At 48.5% G+C, this 15,327-nt stretch overlaps 1 protein-coding gene across 8 annotated transcripts in view; it reads left to right on the top strand.

The window, feature by feature from the left end:
* Positions 1-15,327, top strand: part of MAP2K5 (mitogen-activated protein kinase kinase 5) — a 249,466-nt gene that overhangs the window by 231,008 nt on the left and 3,131 nt on the right. For 3 of the 8 annotated variants that reach the window (XM_032864616.1, XM_032864615.1, XM_032864614.1), the window contains one exon: positions 14,229-14,468. The exons of the other annotated variants lie outside the window; for them this stretch is intronic. In XM_032864616.1, coding sequence (XP_032720507.1) covers positions 14,229-14,453 — 225 coding nt within the window. In that variant the 3' untranslated portion in view covers positions 14,454-14,468. Of the gene's footprint in view, positions 1-14,228; positions 14,469-15,327 lie in introns of those variants that run through there. 8 annotated transcript variants of the gene reach the window in all.

Raw genomic sequence — 15,327 nt, 5'->3', positions numbered from 1 at the left:
TCACCTTTGAGTTGGTTGAATCCGGTGACTTTCTTCTCAGCAGTGAGCTGGTAGCAGAGGTGATTTTGAACTTGGGACCCTTTTCTACGTCAGAAAAGAAAAGGACATCCGATTTAGGGATGAGGCCAAGACTGATATTGGAGGGCTAAAAATCACCAACTTCAGACTTTGATCCAGGGCAAACCATGGTGTCTGTGCTCTGTTGGGCAGGGGAAGGACAGGTTCTACCAGCTGTAGGGTGTGGGGAAAGACGGACACGGGACATCCAGCACCTGGGGTCGGGCCAGCCCTGAGACTTCAGCTACCCAGCAGTCCTCACTGCCTCAGAGCTCCATCATCCTCGTTCATAAACAGGTGGCATCTACTTCACCGGGAGGTGGCATGCGGTGACACACGTGAGAGCAACTGACCAGTGCCTGGCCCGGGCTCAGAGCTCACCACGGTCTCGATTATGTTGCTGGAATACCATATTCTAACAAAAGGCACAGGCTTTGGAGCGGACCGTCTGGTTCAAATCCCCCCTCTACCTTAACCCAGTCCCTTACTCTGAACCCAGTTTTTGAACCCACAGATTGGAGGTAGTAATAGTAATGCCATCCACCCACTTCCTGGGGGTGGTCATGACATTGGAATTTAGATCATGAGCTTGAGAGAGCACTTTGTGGGATGAAAAACCCGTCAAATGCTGCTGTCTGTAAGTAACTGTATTCCTCTCTCCAAATCAACATCTTCAAACTGGGTTATCTTTGAATAAATATCCTTATAGCGGAGCCAATAAGAGCAGCTATTAAAAGTCCTTGCTGCTGTCTCCCCCCTTACCACGAGGGAGTGTGTCGCCACAGAAATGTAGACTTAAGTTATTTTATCCCACATCCTCATGACAGCAGAGCAGGGAAGGAGGGGAGCAGGGGCAGTGTCTGTGCCCCCCACCCCTCGGTTAGCAGGAGGAGAAGGAGCACCAGCTCAAGATTTCAGTATCACCTAGAACAGTAGTCGAAAGATCAAGGGACCATGTTGAATGGGCTGAACTGGTCTGGGGAGCCAAGAAGATGATGGAAAGAAAAAAACAACAAAACAAAACAAAACAAAGAAAACCCAAAGTTGCTGAGACTGTCCAGAAAAGGCTAAACCTTTTGGCTGTAGCAAAGTCCCCTTAATTGTTAGGAGAAGAGTTTTTAAGTTTCAAAGATAATTAGTTTTTCTTTCGAGGGTTATAGAGTTGGACTGAACCTTTTGTTTTCAGATGTGCAGACTTCAGAACACTTATATATAAACCTCTCAGGGGTTAAATCTGTCTTTAGGACTACCAGGACTTGAAAAATGTTACCATGTATCAAGAAAACCAGAACTGACAAGTTCATTTTAAAAGCCTGGTTTGTCATTGTTTATCTAATTTTCAGAGTTGACACAGAAAATTAAACCAGCTGACACTCACTCTCTGACCATCTCCCTGGCTCATTTCCCTGGTCCTTTCCTACCTGACCTTTCTAAGAACAAAATGCTCCGAACCCCCAAAATATAAAACTTCCCACTGAGTTTCCAAGTTGCTCAGCAGTCATTCCAAGATTCTGTCATAAGATGTCATCCCTAATGTTATTAAAAAAAAAAAAAAGATGAGGTTATAAATCTGCTCTTGTGAAGTATTTCTTTTTTCCTTCCTCTTCGACCATAAATCTTAGAAGTAATCAAACTCTCTGCGAAGGAAGTGGAGATAAACTTGGGCCCTGAGTGGCCCCATGTGTCTTCACTGAATTCAGATGATCTGAGGGCTCGTCTGCCCCGTGACATTGCACGGTGCTGCAGAAAGGCTCTGGGCAGGGTGAGAGCTTTGCCATGTTTAACATTGACGTTCGAAAGCTGGGAGGGCAGCTCTGCGCCTTCTGTTGGTGAATGAGCCGCTCCATATAAGGAAACTATCCAGATAACGGAAGCTTATTCTTTATAAAATCAAAAGGTTAAAAAAGTAGATTATAGAGAAGAGTTTTCTTGAAAGTATTTGTCATTTTCTTCCTTATCCTCTTAGATAGATACATCAGGATTTAGCTTTTTTGTTTTGTTTTGTTTAAATTTATCTGAGAGAGAGAGCATGAGAGGGGAGAAGGTCAGAGGGAGAAGCAGACTCCCCATGGAGCTGAGAGCCCGATGTGGGACTCTGTCCTGGGACTCCAGGATCAGGACCTGCGCCAAAGGCAGTCGCCCAACCAACTGAGCCACCCAGGCGCCCCAGGATTTAGCTTTTTCAAAGAATGTCTTTAGGTTGTCATTGTGAGTATCGTCCGTTTGCTGTGTTTTGCTGTAACAGTGTCTCCTGATACTACTGTGTGTGAGGCCTTTGTCCCTAACCTGACTGCCCCAAGCACTTTCTGTTCTTGTTGCGTTTGTGCTGCTGGTCGATGGCACTCCTTATGCCTGTCCTCGGCCTTCCCTCCAACCCTTGGCCCCTCACCTCTTCCTCTACCCTTTGACTATTTCTTTTGGGCTTTATATTAGGAAACCAGATACTAAGCTTGTTAGCGCTAAGTCTGCAATACGAGAAAATCGGCTTGAATAAAGGCTCGAGTGACTAGCTAGAAACGATCAAATTTCAGCTGAACTTCCAGAACTTCTTCGTCTTAAATACGGGTGTCGAATTGTAGTGACCTGTTGATGTGTCAGGTGCTCCCAGAGTTGGAAACAGGCAGTTTGTCTAAGTAGGAATACACCTCTAGGTAATGTGGCGTGTCAGTGTCCGTGTCCGAAACAATACGACCACTTTGGTCTTGAATCAGTAATTAGGGTAGACTTCAACGTGTTGAAATTTTCTTATTTTCTGAAGGGACCGAGTAAGCCATGACTATACCAAAGGAAGTGCTCGGGCTCTAAAAACCAGATCTAGAGTCAGGTAACTAGAAGCCGTTCCCCACATCTATACTGGATTTGATTGAAAACTAGAGCACAAGTGCGAGGAGAAGCAATCTTGTAAAACTTTGTCCCTCTTCCCTGGTAAAAACAGACTTGGCTTCTTAAGTCTCTGCTGTGAAGGCAGCCAGCTTATTTGTAAGCAGATGAAGTGTGCTCCCTTAGTCATTCATCGTGCGCATGACCAACAACACAGCCTCAGAAAACGCAGGCCACACCGTTAACCGCCACGGAAAACGCATTTCAGGCTTCCATACATTTAATTTTCTTCAACATTACCTTGCAAACCACAGTAAATCAATAACAGAATAGTTAAGTACCACAGGTTCTTTGTGTTTTGTTTTAGAAAATATTGCTCAAGGCTAGAAGTGGGTTCTATTGATGACTTTTGTTTGCTGCTGGGACACAGAATGATCAGAATTTTCAAGTGGCTTGCTCCTTTTTTGTGGCGATCCTTTGAAAAAGAAAAAGAGGGGTGGTTTCCAATGGAAAACATTGGTTGCTGATAGCAGAAACGCTAGAGGAACTGGTCAGTTTCGTTTCTTTTCTTTTCTTTTCTTTTCTTTTCTTTTCTTTTCTTTTTTGTAACTGGTCATTTTCAATCCTGTATTTTGTAGACTAGGCCTGACAGTGCTGGCCTTTGTTAAACTCTTCAAATTTTCCAAAAGGGTTGCCCCAGCCAGTCCCCTGGGCTCCCCCACACTCACCACAATAGTAACCCATTCCAGTGAATTGAGTGAGGCCTAGTGAACTCGGGGGCATCACAGCTGAAAACAGTTAACAAAACAAAATAAAACAAAACAAAAAAAGATGGCACTTCAGTTAGTTAAGTACCCAAAATTTTGATAGCCAGTGTCTTTAGCAGTTTTCTTTCCTCTGTGTTTTTTGTTGATTTGATAGCATCAAAAATGTCCCCTTTAGTTTCAGTGTTCATGCAAAGGGTTGTTTATCACTCCCCCTTTTCTTTAAGATCTTATTTATTTAGTTAGTTATTTGAGAGAGAGAGAAAGAGAAGCGAGCACACATTCCGGCAAGGGGATGTGTGTGCAGAGGGAGAAGTAGACTCACCACGGAGCAGGGAGCCTGACACCACGCTCGATCCTAGGATCCCCGGGATCATGACCTCTGCTGAAGACACCCCCAGTACCCCAGTTCCTTATCCCAACTAGAAAAACTATTACCAAGATGGATTTTTTTAAAGATTTTATTTATTTACTTGACAGACAGAGATCACAAGTAGGCAGAGAGGCAGGCAGAGGAGGGGGGAAGGCAGGCTCCCCGTTGAGCAGAGAGCCTGATGCAGGGCTTGATCTCAGGACCCTGGGATCACAACCTGAGCCGAAGGCAGAGGTTTTAACCCACTGAGCCACCCAGGTGCCCACCAAGATGGATTTTAAGGAGTATCAGCCCTTGCTTAATTGGATGCTTCTTGAAATAAGATGAGACAACGGAATAGGAAGTTCTTTTAAAAGTTGAAAGTGGGGTACCAGGGCTCAGGACCTGGGGCTCACCTGGCATGGTGATGTTTGGTCAGAGGTCTTGGAACCTCCCAGTCACCACCCTTGCCACCCTTCCCACTGCCCCCACCATATATCTGTCCATATCCCCCCCGACCCCACTCTGTCTGCTGTAGGGTTGTCACTCTGCATTTTCAAATACGTTGGCTTCATGAATTCATACAGAATATTGTTATTTTGTTTTCTGGATTTGCAGTTATATATCCTATTTTCATTCCTAGTGATGCATACTTTGTCTTTATCAGTTTTGTCAGAGGTTAGTCTGCTTTAATAATTTTTTAAAGGACCAGTATTTTATTGAATTGACCATTTCTTTGATACCTTTCTATCTAATCCCTTTATTTGCAATCTTATGTTTTCTTTGGATTTATTTTTTGTTCTGTTTACAATTTGTTTATATTCTGTTGAAAAATTTCCAGTCTTCCCCACCCCAAAAATACCCATATAATGCTATAAATCACCTTTTAAATATTTTTTAGCTGTACCCCATTAATATTGATATGTAGTATTTTTATGTCACTCAGTTCTAAGTAACTTCTAATTTCAATTAGGATTTCCTTTTTGACCCATGGGTTGTTTAGAAGTATTTTTTTTTTTTTTTTTTTTTGCAAACACTCAGGTGTTTTGCTCTCTTTTGATTGTTACCGCTTTTCATGCATCTTGGTCAGTGTACATGGTTGGTCCAAATCTGTGTTTGTCGAAGTTCCAAGTCGGTATTTGTTGAGGTTCCTTCATTACGTGGTTGACTTTTCTCCCCGCATTCTCTTTGTGCATGTGTTCTCTCATTGCTGAATGCAGTGTCCTCTTTACAGCCTGTAGATCAAACTTGTCAATCGTGTGACCCAAATACTTTGTGTCCTAATTTTCTACACGCTTTCTCTCTCTCAGTCATTAAGAGGACTGTGTTCAAATCCTCCTCGATGCGTGGTGTGGCTTTGTCAGTTTCTCATTACAGTTCTGTCTGTAAGTGTTGGCCGTGCCAAAAGACTCTATCTTCACTTCAAGGTGTGTCCTTTACCTTTACGTGAATGCCCTTGGTCTCAAATATATTGCTGTGATCTTTCGTTTTGTCTGCTGTTAATAAACCTCTGCTGTCTTTTGGCTCATATTTGTCTGCTATGTGTTTTACTTTCCCTTTGCTCTTACCGTTTCTGTGTTCTTGTAAATGAATCTCTGCATTTTGTGGTTGGTGTTTTAAATTTCATCCAATGTTTTTTTAATTGATTAGTTTAATCACTTATATTTATTGCTTGTTGGTATACTTGAATATTTTTCTATTATCCTATTTTGTGCTTTCTCTCTACAATACTTTTTTTTAACTTCTTCTTTCTCTGTTCTGTTGGGTTCATTTTTTTCCCCTTCCCTTTTATTCTTTCTATTGGTGAAGGAATTATATTCTGTTTCTAGCCTCTCATGGATTATCCCTAAATTTTTCATCTAATTTAGCAAAGCCTGAGGTTAGTCAATAAATATACTCTCCCAAACAATGTGCAGCCTTAGGGTCTATGTCTTACCTTTATATTAGGTAGAATTCGTTTAAATCACATATGATCAAAAGGCAACCAGCAGCTTAAAGAAGGCCACAAGGGTGCCTTCTTTAAGTAGGGTGCCCAGACTAGTGCAGCAGCTCCTTCCATTTTATCAGCCTAGGGGCATTTGAGCTCCAGCCGCCAGCAGTGAGAAAAAGCAGTAGAAAAGCTTGCCCTTGTGTTCAGGACATTGGCGCACAGCGTATATTCTCACATGGGCCAAAACTAGCTGCAAGGGAGGTGGGGGTACAGTTGCTCTGCTGGGTAACAATGTTCCTCCCTAGAATCAGGATTTGTGTCAGCAAGGAGGAAGAGAGAAGGGTCACTGAGAGGTGGCCAGCACTCTCTGCCATAGCCCTTCTCCCCCGAGAGGTAAGGACCCTGCAAGCATCTCCTCTGTCCCTCCTTGCATGTCCTCACAGTCCAGGATTTCATCGTAGCCTTGTTTTCAGATCCTCGGAATCAGTCCTTACTGTCACCGTCATTTTATACATAATTCGTGCTTGTTTAGATTTTTCCGTGGGCATACCAGTTGTTTGTTCCTTGTCACTGTTGCATTGTGCTTCCTCAAGAAAGAGTTCTGCCGGGGAGTGGCTGTGGGGGGCAGGACCACTGAGCTTTTGTTTAGGATTATCTTTACTCTGCGGTCATTCTTGATCATCAGTTTAATCGGATCAGGTTAGAGGTGTAGGCTGACTGTCTCTCCTGGGTCTTGAAGAGATTCTGTTGTCCTCTGGCTTCTATTCTTGCTGGTGAGACTCTGCACCTCCCTCTGTAGGCAATACGTCTCTGTCCCTGGTGGTCCGCACTCTCCCTACGATGTGTCTGGTGTCGATGTCATTATATTCATTCTATTTGGAGATCATTGTGATTCTTTATTCTGGGAATTCACTCTTTCATCAGCTCTCAAAATCCTCAACTCTTGTCTCTGGATATCACCCGCCCCCACATGTTCAGGCTTGTCTGGGTCTTTCTTCTGGGCCTTTCTCTTTCACATTAAAAGAAAATTTTTCTCTCTACTGTGCTCTGGATGATCATCTTAGGCCATTCATTGTAGCTTACTAAGTCTTTCTTCAGCTGTCTGGCTCATCCGTGCAGTTTCTTTTGTTTTGTTCTGTTTTTTTTTTTTTTTTCCAGTGACTTCTTTTTCTTTTCTTTTAAGATTTTATTTATTTATGTGACAGAGAGAGATAGCACAAGTAGGCAGAGCAGCAGGCAGAGGGAGAGAGGGAAGCAGGCTGTCTGCCGAGCGGGGAGCCCCATGTGGAGCTCCATCCCCGGACCCTGGGATCATGACCTGAGCCGAAGGCAGCTGCTCAACTGACTGAGCCACTCAGGCGCCCCCACTGTTTTATTTTCTATAAGTTAACATTACATTCCTTTTCAGATCTTTCTGTACTCTTTTTCATCATATCGTATTCTTTTCTTAATACATTACTTTCTTCTTGTACGTTTTTAATCTTTTCCAATGTGCACTTTTTTACATTTTCCCTCCCAATTATTTTTCAATTATCTCAGTTCTGAGAACTCTCATCTTCCTGTGTGTATCTTGTCTGCTCATTCTTGTCTATGGCGAATTATATCCTCACAAGTTTGGGAATTTTTACTGTAAGCTCATACTGAGTGGGGTTTATGACTATGGAAATGGTTAAATTTCAGAAGGATTGCCCCAGAAGGGTTTTTGGTATGCTTCTGACAGACATTCGAGAGTAACACAAGATCAAGATCAACATTGTATCAGTTTATCAGTCTGGGGTTCTCAAACTACAGAGGTAGTGCACCCAGTCCCAAACTGCACAGGGCTCTGCCCCATTTTTTTATTGCTTGGGCAGCCCCCCTCGGGGCCACTTACCGTCCCCTTTGCTGATGGTTAGCCTTTCATAGCTTATCCCTTCTGTAGTTCAAGCTTTGTTCAGGGTCTCAGGGTCAGCTCCCTGGGGAACCTTGTCTCCTGTTTCTGCTTAGTTCTTCATTCTTTCTAGAACTACATTCCTGGAACCAGTAGCCCCTGTAAAACCACAAGACTTCCACTCACTTATTCCGGTTTTCAGCTCCATCTTCCGTGGTAACCCTTATGGATCGCCTTTCTTTCAGTTCAGCCATGCTTTTTGAAACTGTTCCATTTTATCTGCCATGGCGAGGGCCACATTAGAAGGCCACAGAAGGAAGACTGTTAGGCTGTCTTAGTCTCTCATCATCTCTTCATCGACTCACTGTCAGAATCACTCCATTCTGCTGTGTTCAACAAACGTACAGAGCTCCCACTGTGTGCCAGAAATTGGGCCAGTTCTGGTTGCCTACCCCCTGCCTTTCCTATACCCACATGCTCACGTATACCCACACGCATGAGCACATGCACATGTAAAGCAAAGGTCTCCAAGCTCAAACATCATAGCTTCAGAGGTAAGGAAAAAACCCAACCAACCAACAGACAAACAAAACGAGAGGGACAGAGAGAAAAATCCATCCTTCTGAGCATTGCGTCTTTAAATCTCCACCACCATACAGCCATCACCCCACAAGACAGACCTTGACTGTCTAGACATCAGTAAACGGCCCCATATTCACTACTTGGACATGCTGCAGAGTCAGCCTGTCAGGCAAGAGTCCACAGCATTATTGAAGCAAGACCCCCATTCTGCCTCTGGCACCTCCTAATCCCGACTCCTGTGGCCCTCTGAAGTCACCCTGTGCCCCCTCCCTGCACCATACTGCACAAGCTCTAGGAGGATTCGCAGGGACCTCGGGAAATATCTTGTTCTCTCAATGGGCCATTTTCTGACCAATTACTCTGTGTAGGAGCACATAGATCTACTCAGATGAAAGGTGGAGAGCTCCTTGACCCCCTTAGATGCCTGTGTACAGGCTAGGATGGCTAGAGGTAAGCAATTTGCTGCTAATAATTGAATATTTGGGAAGAAACATCTATTTCTGTAGCAGTGGTGAAGAGTAAACTCAGGAAGGTTGATTGAAATGGCGTGTCACAGCTGCAAAATGTTTCTGAGGTCTTAAAAGAAAATGAAGGGCCGGAAGGGGCCCCCTCTTCCCCCACCCAGGGAAGAGCTTTAGAAATCAGAGGCCGAGAAAGCACATTCTAGAAAGCTGAGCTAGGTAGATCAGGCAGGTTCCGCGGTTGCTGCACAGAGACAAGGCTCGCCGCCTCGTCTTACTGCTGCACCCCCAGAGTATTCTATGCAGAGGAGTAAGGACCACCCCTCACTGCCCACCTGTGTCTGAGACGCCAAGTCTGTGGACCGGTGATCTCATTTGGTCCTTACAAACCCCTCCCCGAGAGGAAGAGAGTGCAGCCGTATTCGGTGGGACTGAGGAGGCTAGCAAACCTTGTCCCCATGTTCAAAACCAACTGAGAAACAGGACTCAGGAAATGATGGAAAGCAAGGATCCGCTTTACTTCTACAAAGACCTAGATTAAAGGATGCACTTACCTTATGGCCCGCTTTGCCTTGCTGGGAATTTACTGGTTCCCAGGGGTGAGCAACCTCAGACCCCCCACCAGAGGGCAGGCTAGAATGCACCCTCCCTGTGGGCAGGAGGCCCCTGAGCTCACCCCGCTCCATCCTTCCTTCCCCTGCTGCACTCCTCCTCTCTGGGGGCACAGCTCAGGAGTGTAGTAACAACAGAAGTCCTGGCATGAAGAGTGATGAAGCCTGGGGAATGCAGGTCCCCTGGGGAGTAGTCTGCCCTTTGCGGTGAGGACGTCATGGCCCTTCCCAAACCATCACTCGGGGATAGCACCAGGAGGGTTTGCTGACTCTGTCCGGGGCTCCTTGCGTTATCCTATACAGGGACGGAGAGAAGGATTTTCACGGAGGGGCTTCGGCTCCTCCCTGCTAAGTCCCATTTGTGGGGACTCCCCTCCAGCCACCTCCTTCCCCAGCTCCGCCTGGTGACCAGCCTGGCACACTGGGCCTGAAAGGCAGAGTTGACCCCAGGGGTGATTATGACTTCTTATGTCATGTAATTAATATTATAAAGACTGCCTGCTGCCCTGCCACTTGTCAGCAGGCTAGCAGACATCGGGCATCTGTGCGTCCTTTTATAAGTCAGATTGCTCCCTGATCAGATTGACCTCCTAGGTAAGCAGGGATTCAATTAGTAGTTTTGAACCTGTAGTCGCAGAATGTTCTCTATTACATAACGCTATTAGGATAGGAAAGAAGGGTGTTTTGTTTTTTTAGCATGAATGTATTAGTATTCATTGTGGACACTTCTTTGTAAAGTCATTCGTGAGCCCTCTCTTGAAGGACACAGAATCCAAGAGCTGGGCTCCTAAGCGGGAGTTACAGTGCTATCTCCGTGAGCCGTCAGCTTCCCTCTGCTGTTGTCTCAGTAGCACAGAATCAAGGAACTCCTGACCCTCCCCAGTGCCGGCCCAGCTCAGGCATCTGTTAAACACATATAGAAGCTTTGCAAAGGGAATAGCAGAAAACTTTTGTTTTCAGAGTTTAGTCACTGACAGTAACTAGCAACTGTTCACATGAGCTGCTTACGGTGAATCTGTAGGTCAGACAAGAGGGACGCAGAGCTGCTGGAATGGACGCCATCAGAAACTCAGAGCAGCCTTGACCCTCAGCGCCCTTGCTGGGCATCATGGGGCAGCCTCTGGGCACACGGACTTCATGGGCTCGGTGCACCTGTCTCCTGCGTGGCACTCACCGTTGTTCTCTGTCCTTATGGTGTGAGTGCACATCGCAGCCCTGAGTTCTTTCAAATGGCCAGTGTACCAGAACAGCCCTCCTGGCTGTCCCCCCACAGAGAAGAAGTCCAATAACATGCACAGACCTGACAAGCAGGACTGACTTTGCTCCAAGAGCCGTAAAGAATAAGTTCACATCACCGTGCAGGGTAACGCTTGCCGGTCGGTACTCAGTGGAGCACACTGAGTTAAGCAGATGAGTATGTACAGTCATTTTTAATTAGGTTTTTACACCTACAGTTAAAATATTTCTTGACAACTTGAATCAAACATGTAGAAGCCCTCACATCCCTCACATCCTGCGTTTCTGCCTGTCTCTGCAGTCCCGTCGGGCCCTGCCATTCCTCTCTTAGTGCTGAGTAGGAACAGAAGTGCCAGCCCCGCCGCAAGGACTGCAGTCCTACAGGGGATGTGCGGAGAGCCTTCAGGCAAGGCTCGCAGGCCCAGCAAGGAAACACAAAGTGGTGGGCAGAGCGTTGACACTGGGGACCCTTGAGCCTCTCGGGTCACCCCTTACGGGCATCCCCTAATCACAAGACTGCCCCACCAGCTCGCGCGAGCAGCCTGTTGGACTCTCACTTGTTTCAGACTTGGCTACCGGCTTGGCTTGCTTGCTTCAGCGGGCTCCCGGGTCCTTGGAGTTCTCTCCCATGTGGCTTCGTCCTCCGTGGGAGAGGAGTGCCTGGTGACCTGGGCTCATCCTGTGGTCCTGAGAGGACCCCCGCCTCCCTCCAGAGTCTAGAGCCTCCTCAGCTCTTCGAGACTTCTCACTAGGCCCGCCCGCCCCAGCCTGTGGTGCTTCTCAGCCTTTCAGCAGGCCCCTGGGGAAATGCCATAACTTACCAGTCAGTGCAACTAATTGCCTCGGTGACTCCTAAGTGATTAGCTCTGCCCTGCCCTCAAGTGGTTTCCAGTCTAACGTTAGGGTAACAGTGGGTTCAAATGATGTTAACGCATGGCAGAACAAGAGAAGGCCTCTGGAGAGGTCAACAAGAGGGCGTGTGCACAGTTCTGTCTGGGGGAGATGGCATCTTCTATGAGGAGACGTGACAAAAAAGGCCCCATAGAGGGAGAGCGGAGGTTTAGGGTACAGTCAGCTGTTGAACATCCTGTTTTTAATTGTTCTTTCTGTGGTTACCTTCAGGGTCCAGTCAGTGTCTGTAGCCCTGGAAGGTTTCCAGGCACTAGACCTGTAGTTTTCCTGCTTCTCTAGAGACTGGGTCCAAGGAGAGGGAATGGAGAAGCAGGGGTTCTCAGCTAGACCATCCACCTCTGCTCTGGGGGCAAGCTGTCCTGCAGGGTGGAGGCTGCCATCTCCAGCCCTGGCACTCATGCCACAGGACAACACAACGGCCGAGGGCTCGGGCGCTGGAGACAACACGGTTTTCAAGCTCCACGGCCTTGGGCTACTTTCTCAACCTTCCAGTGCTTTAGTTTCCTCATCTGTCAGATGGAGATAAAAATACTCAGAGTTGCTGATTATTAAATCATGTGAATAGAACTGCCTAACACATAGGACTTTGAACAAGATAGGACACAGATACGCCTTTTTGTCACTCTAATTGGCAGTTACCAGTTGGGGCGCCTGGGTGGCTCAGTGGGTTAAAGCCTCTGCCTTTGGCTCAGGTCATGATCCTGGCATCCTGGGATTGAGCCCCGCATCCCGCTCTCTGCTCAGCAGGGAGCCTGCTTCCTCCTCTCTCTCTGCCTGCCTCTCTGCCTACTTGTAATCTGTGTCTGTCAAATAAATAAAATCTTAAAAAAAAAAAAATCACTTGTTGAGGGGTACCTGGCTGACTCAGTCACGTAAGCATCCAGCTCTTGATTTCAGCTGAGGTCATGATCCCAGGGTCTTGGGATCGAGCCCCACATCGGGCTCCCTGCTCAACAAAGAGCCTGCTTCTCCTTCTGTCTGCTGCTCCCCCTGCTTGTGCTTGCTCACTCTTTCTCTCTGACAAATAAATAAATAAAATCTTTAAAAAGTAGAAATTTTTTTTTAAAGATGTATTTATTTTAGAAAGAGAGAGGCCATGCTTGCAATTGGGCGGAGGGGCAGAGGGAGGGTATCTCAAGCAGAAGCAGACCCCCCCCACCCAAGCACGGAGTCCAACACGGGGCTCCATCCCACAATCCTGAGATCATGACCTGAGCTGAAGTCAAGAGTCAGACGCTTAACTGAGCCACCCAGGCGCCCCGGAAGTAGATATTTAGAACTCACTGTGCCTGACCTCAGAAAGCACAGTGGTCAGTGTCCTTTAGGACAGAAGAGAGCCTTGGATTCAAACCCTGCATCTGCCGCTTTCTAGCTCTTGTCCCATTGCTTGGCACCTCAGTTCCTTTTGTCTGTAAATGGGGGTGTGGGAGGGTTCGAGGCCACGTGCAGATGTCCAGCAGCTGTATGGCGCACGGCAAGTGCTGACACACAGAGTATGCGGATGGCTTTGTCCTGCCGCCGGCCTGCTACTAATTGAGGGCCTACTGTGTACCAGCGTGGCAGGTCTGTCTGCAGATGATTAATGATTCACATGCATGATGTTCTTGAGGAAGTTATGCAAGAGAAGAAGTGTGCAGACCCCACGCAGGTCAATTCCCATTTGGGAAGAAAGTCTCCAGACCCCTAAGCCTCAGGCAGCTCTTAGCACTGCAGCAGGCGGTGGGCACACTAACCCCCCACCTCCCTGTCCCCACCGGCAGAGGGTAGAGCACTGCCTACACAGAGGGACTCGGGAGTGCCCTGCAGTCGGTCAGGAAGGCATCTCGTCACGATGAAATGGATGGGAAAAAATTAGGGACAATACTACAGAGGCAGAGAGACCCGCTTTAGCGAACCCCCGGTCACTTTGCCCAGATAAAGGAGAGGGAGAACTACACTTCCCCCACCCATGAGTTCTTAGTTTCCACGAGGGCCCTTCCCTGTGCCAGCACGGTCCACTGCTCAGCCCCACGTGGCCGTGGCCACACCAGGTGACAATGGCCGTCTTCGGTGGCCGTGGACTTGTCCCTCATGCACTCCCCCGCATCCCACTTTTGGAGCCATCCTACCTCTTGTGGTCCCAACCTCTTCCCTTCATTATGTCTCCACCTTCTGTGGCGAAGTCTGTGGACCATAATACTTCAACCCTCGCCAGTTTAATTGTTGCAACTGGCCCGGAGAGAATGCAGGAAATGAGAGTGGCTCCCACTGCCTGGTGATGAGGCCAGCGAGATGGGCAGCAGCCCCAGCACGGCGCACGCCCCACGCCCGCCAGCCTCGGCGGAGTGGCTGCTGACACGATTTCTGGCGGGAGGGCAGAGACGCCCGTACCTGGGGCAGCCACGGGGGGTGGGGGGTGAGATGCTCCTGACAAGCTGCTTGTGGGTGTCGCTGCAGGGGGAGCAAGGCAAACACACACAACCCCTCCCCCAGTTCCTTGCAGTGTGATGGGGACTACGAGGGTTTGCCCATGTCTGGATTCCTCTCCCTGGGACAGGATGGGAACTTCCCCCAAGTGGTGCAGGAGGCACGAACCCTCCAGGGCCTCATGGAGACCCCGAAAGAGACCTGCGAAGTCAGCTCTCTGGTTGCAGGTGTGGGAGAGCATTTGGAGTCAGAAGCCCCGCGTTGGTGTCCAGCCCAGCCCCTTGCTCCGACGACCCTGGACAGGGCTCCAAGTGTCTGTTTCCTCATCTGGAAGGTGGACACGCATGGCTGTGTGTGCCTCCAGAGTGAGTGTGGGGATTCCGTGGGAAAATGAGGACAAAGCCCTCGGCAGGCGCCCGGCACACACCACCCCTCCATGGCGCTGGACTTAGCACTAGTGTTCTGTAGGGGGTCGTTTCCATCCATCTCCGGCATCTGGCTGTGCCCGCATCTGCTCGGGCCTGTCTGGAGCCTCCTGGGAACCCAGGCACCTCAGAGCGGCTGAGGGATTCTCCTGCTTTCTCTAGAATCGTCCGTGAGGTTTTGTTTGCATATTACACTCGGGAAGAGTTCCTGCATCGTGCGTGTCAGGAGCGTCGCTGTATCCTAGAGAAGAAGCGGGGAACACACCCGCCAGGGTCACAGGGGACAACAGTTGGCCCTGAGAATGCACCAGCTTAGAAACCAGGAGACCTGAGTTCAGCCCCAGCACTGTTAACCAGTCACTTCCCTTCCTGGGCCTCAGTGTTCGCTTCTGTAAAATGGGATGAAGGTATGCGTGCCCTGCTTCCCACACAGGCCGACGGGGCTAGGGAGCATCAAGGGAGAGTCACCTGCCACCGTGACAGGCGGGAATTCTCCCCAGTGTGTCCAGGGCATGGCGCCAACTGAGGTCAGGATCTGGGGCAGTGTAGGCTGGCAGCCCCAGTGTCACCTCTGTCCAGGAGGGTCTGAATCACGGGGCAGAAATAAAGGTGAGGGGAATTGTGATCTGTTTATTGATTCTGCCACTTCTGTCCACTCCCGGTCAGCCCGAGAGAGCCCTGGGCCGTGGTCTTGGGTTTCAGACAGCGGTGATCCAGGCCCAGCCCTGGGAGCCCAGGCAGGTCAGCCATGAGCCAGCGGCCTGCGTTTCCTCATGTGTAAAGTGGAGATTCTAGTGCCTGCCTCTGACTTGGTGCCTGTAGCCCAGACGGTGAGGTGCTCATGGGCCCTGCAGGCTGAGCTGCGGCCAAGCCCGGGGATCCTTGCCCCGGGGGCCCCCTG

Source organism: Lontra canadensis, unplaced genomic scaffold (genome assembly GCF_010015895.1).
Source record: "Lontra canadensis isolate GAN:19392208 unplaced genomic scaffold, GSC_riverotter_1.0 scaffold28, whole genome shotgun sequence".
Taxonomy (NCBI): Eukaryota; Metazoa; Chordata; class Mammalia; order Carnivora; family Mustelidae; genus Lontra; species Lontra canadensis.
This window is presented reverse-complemented; position numbering and strand designations above follow the sequence as displayed.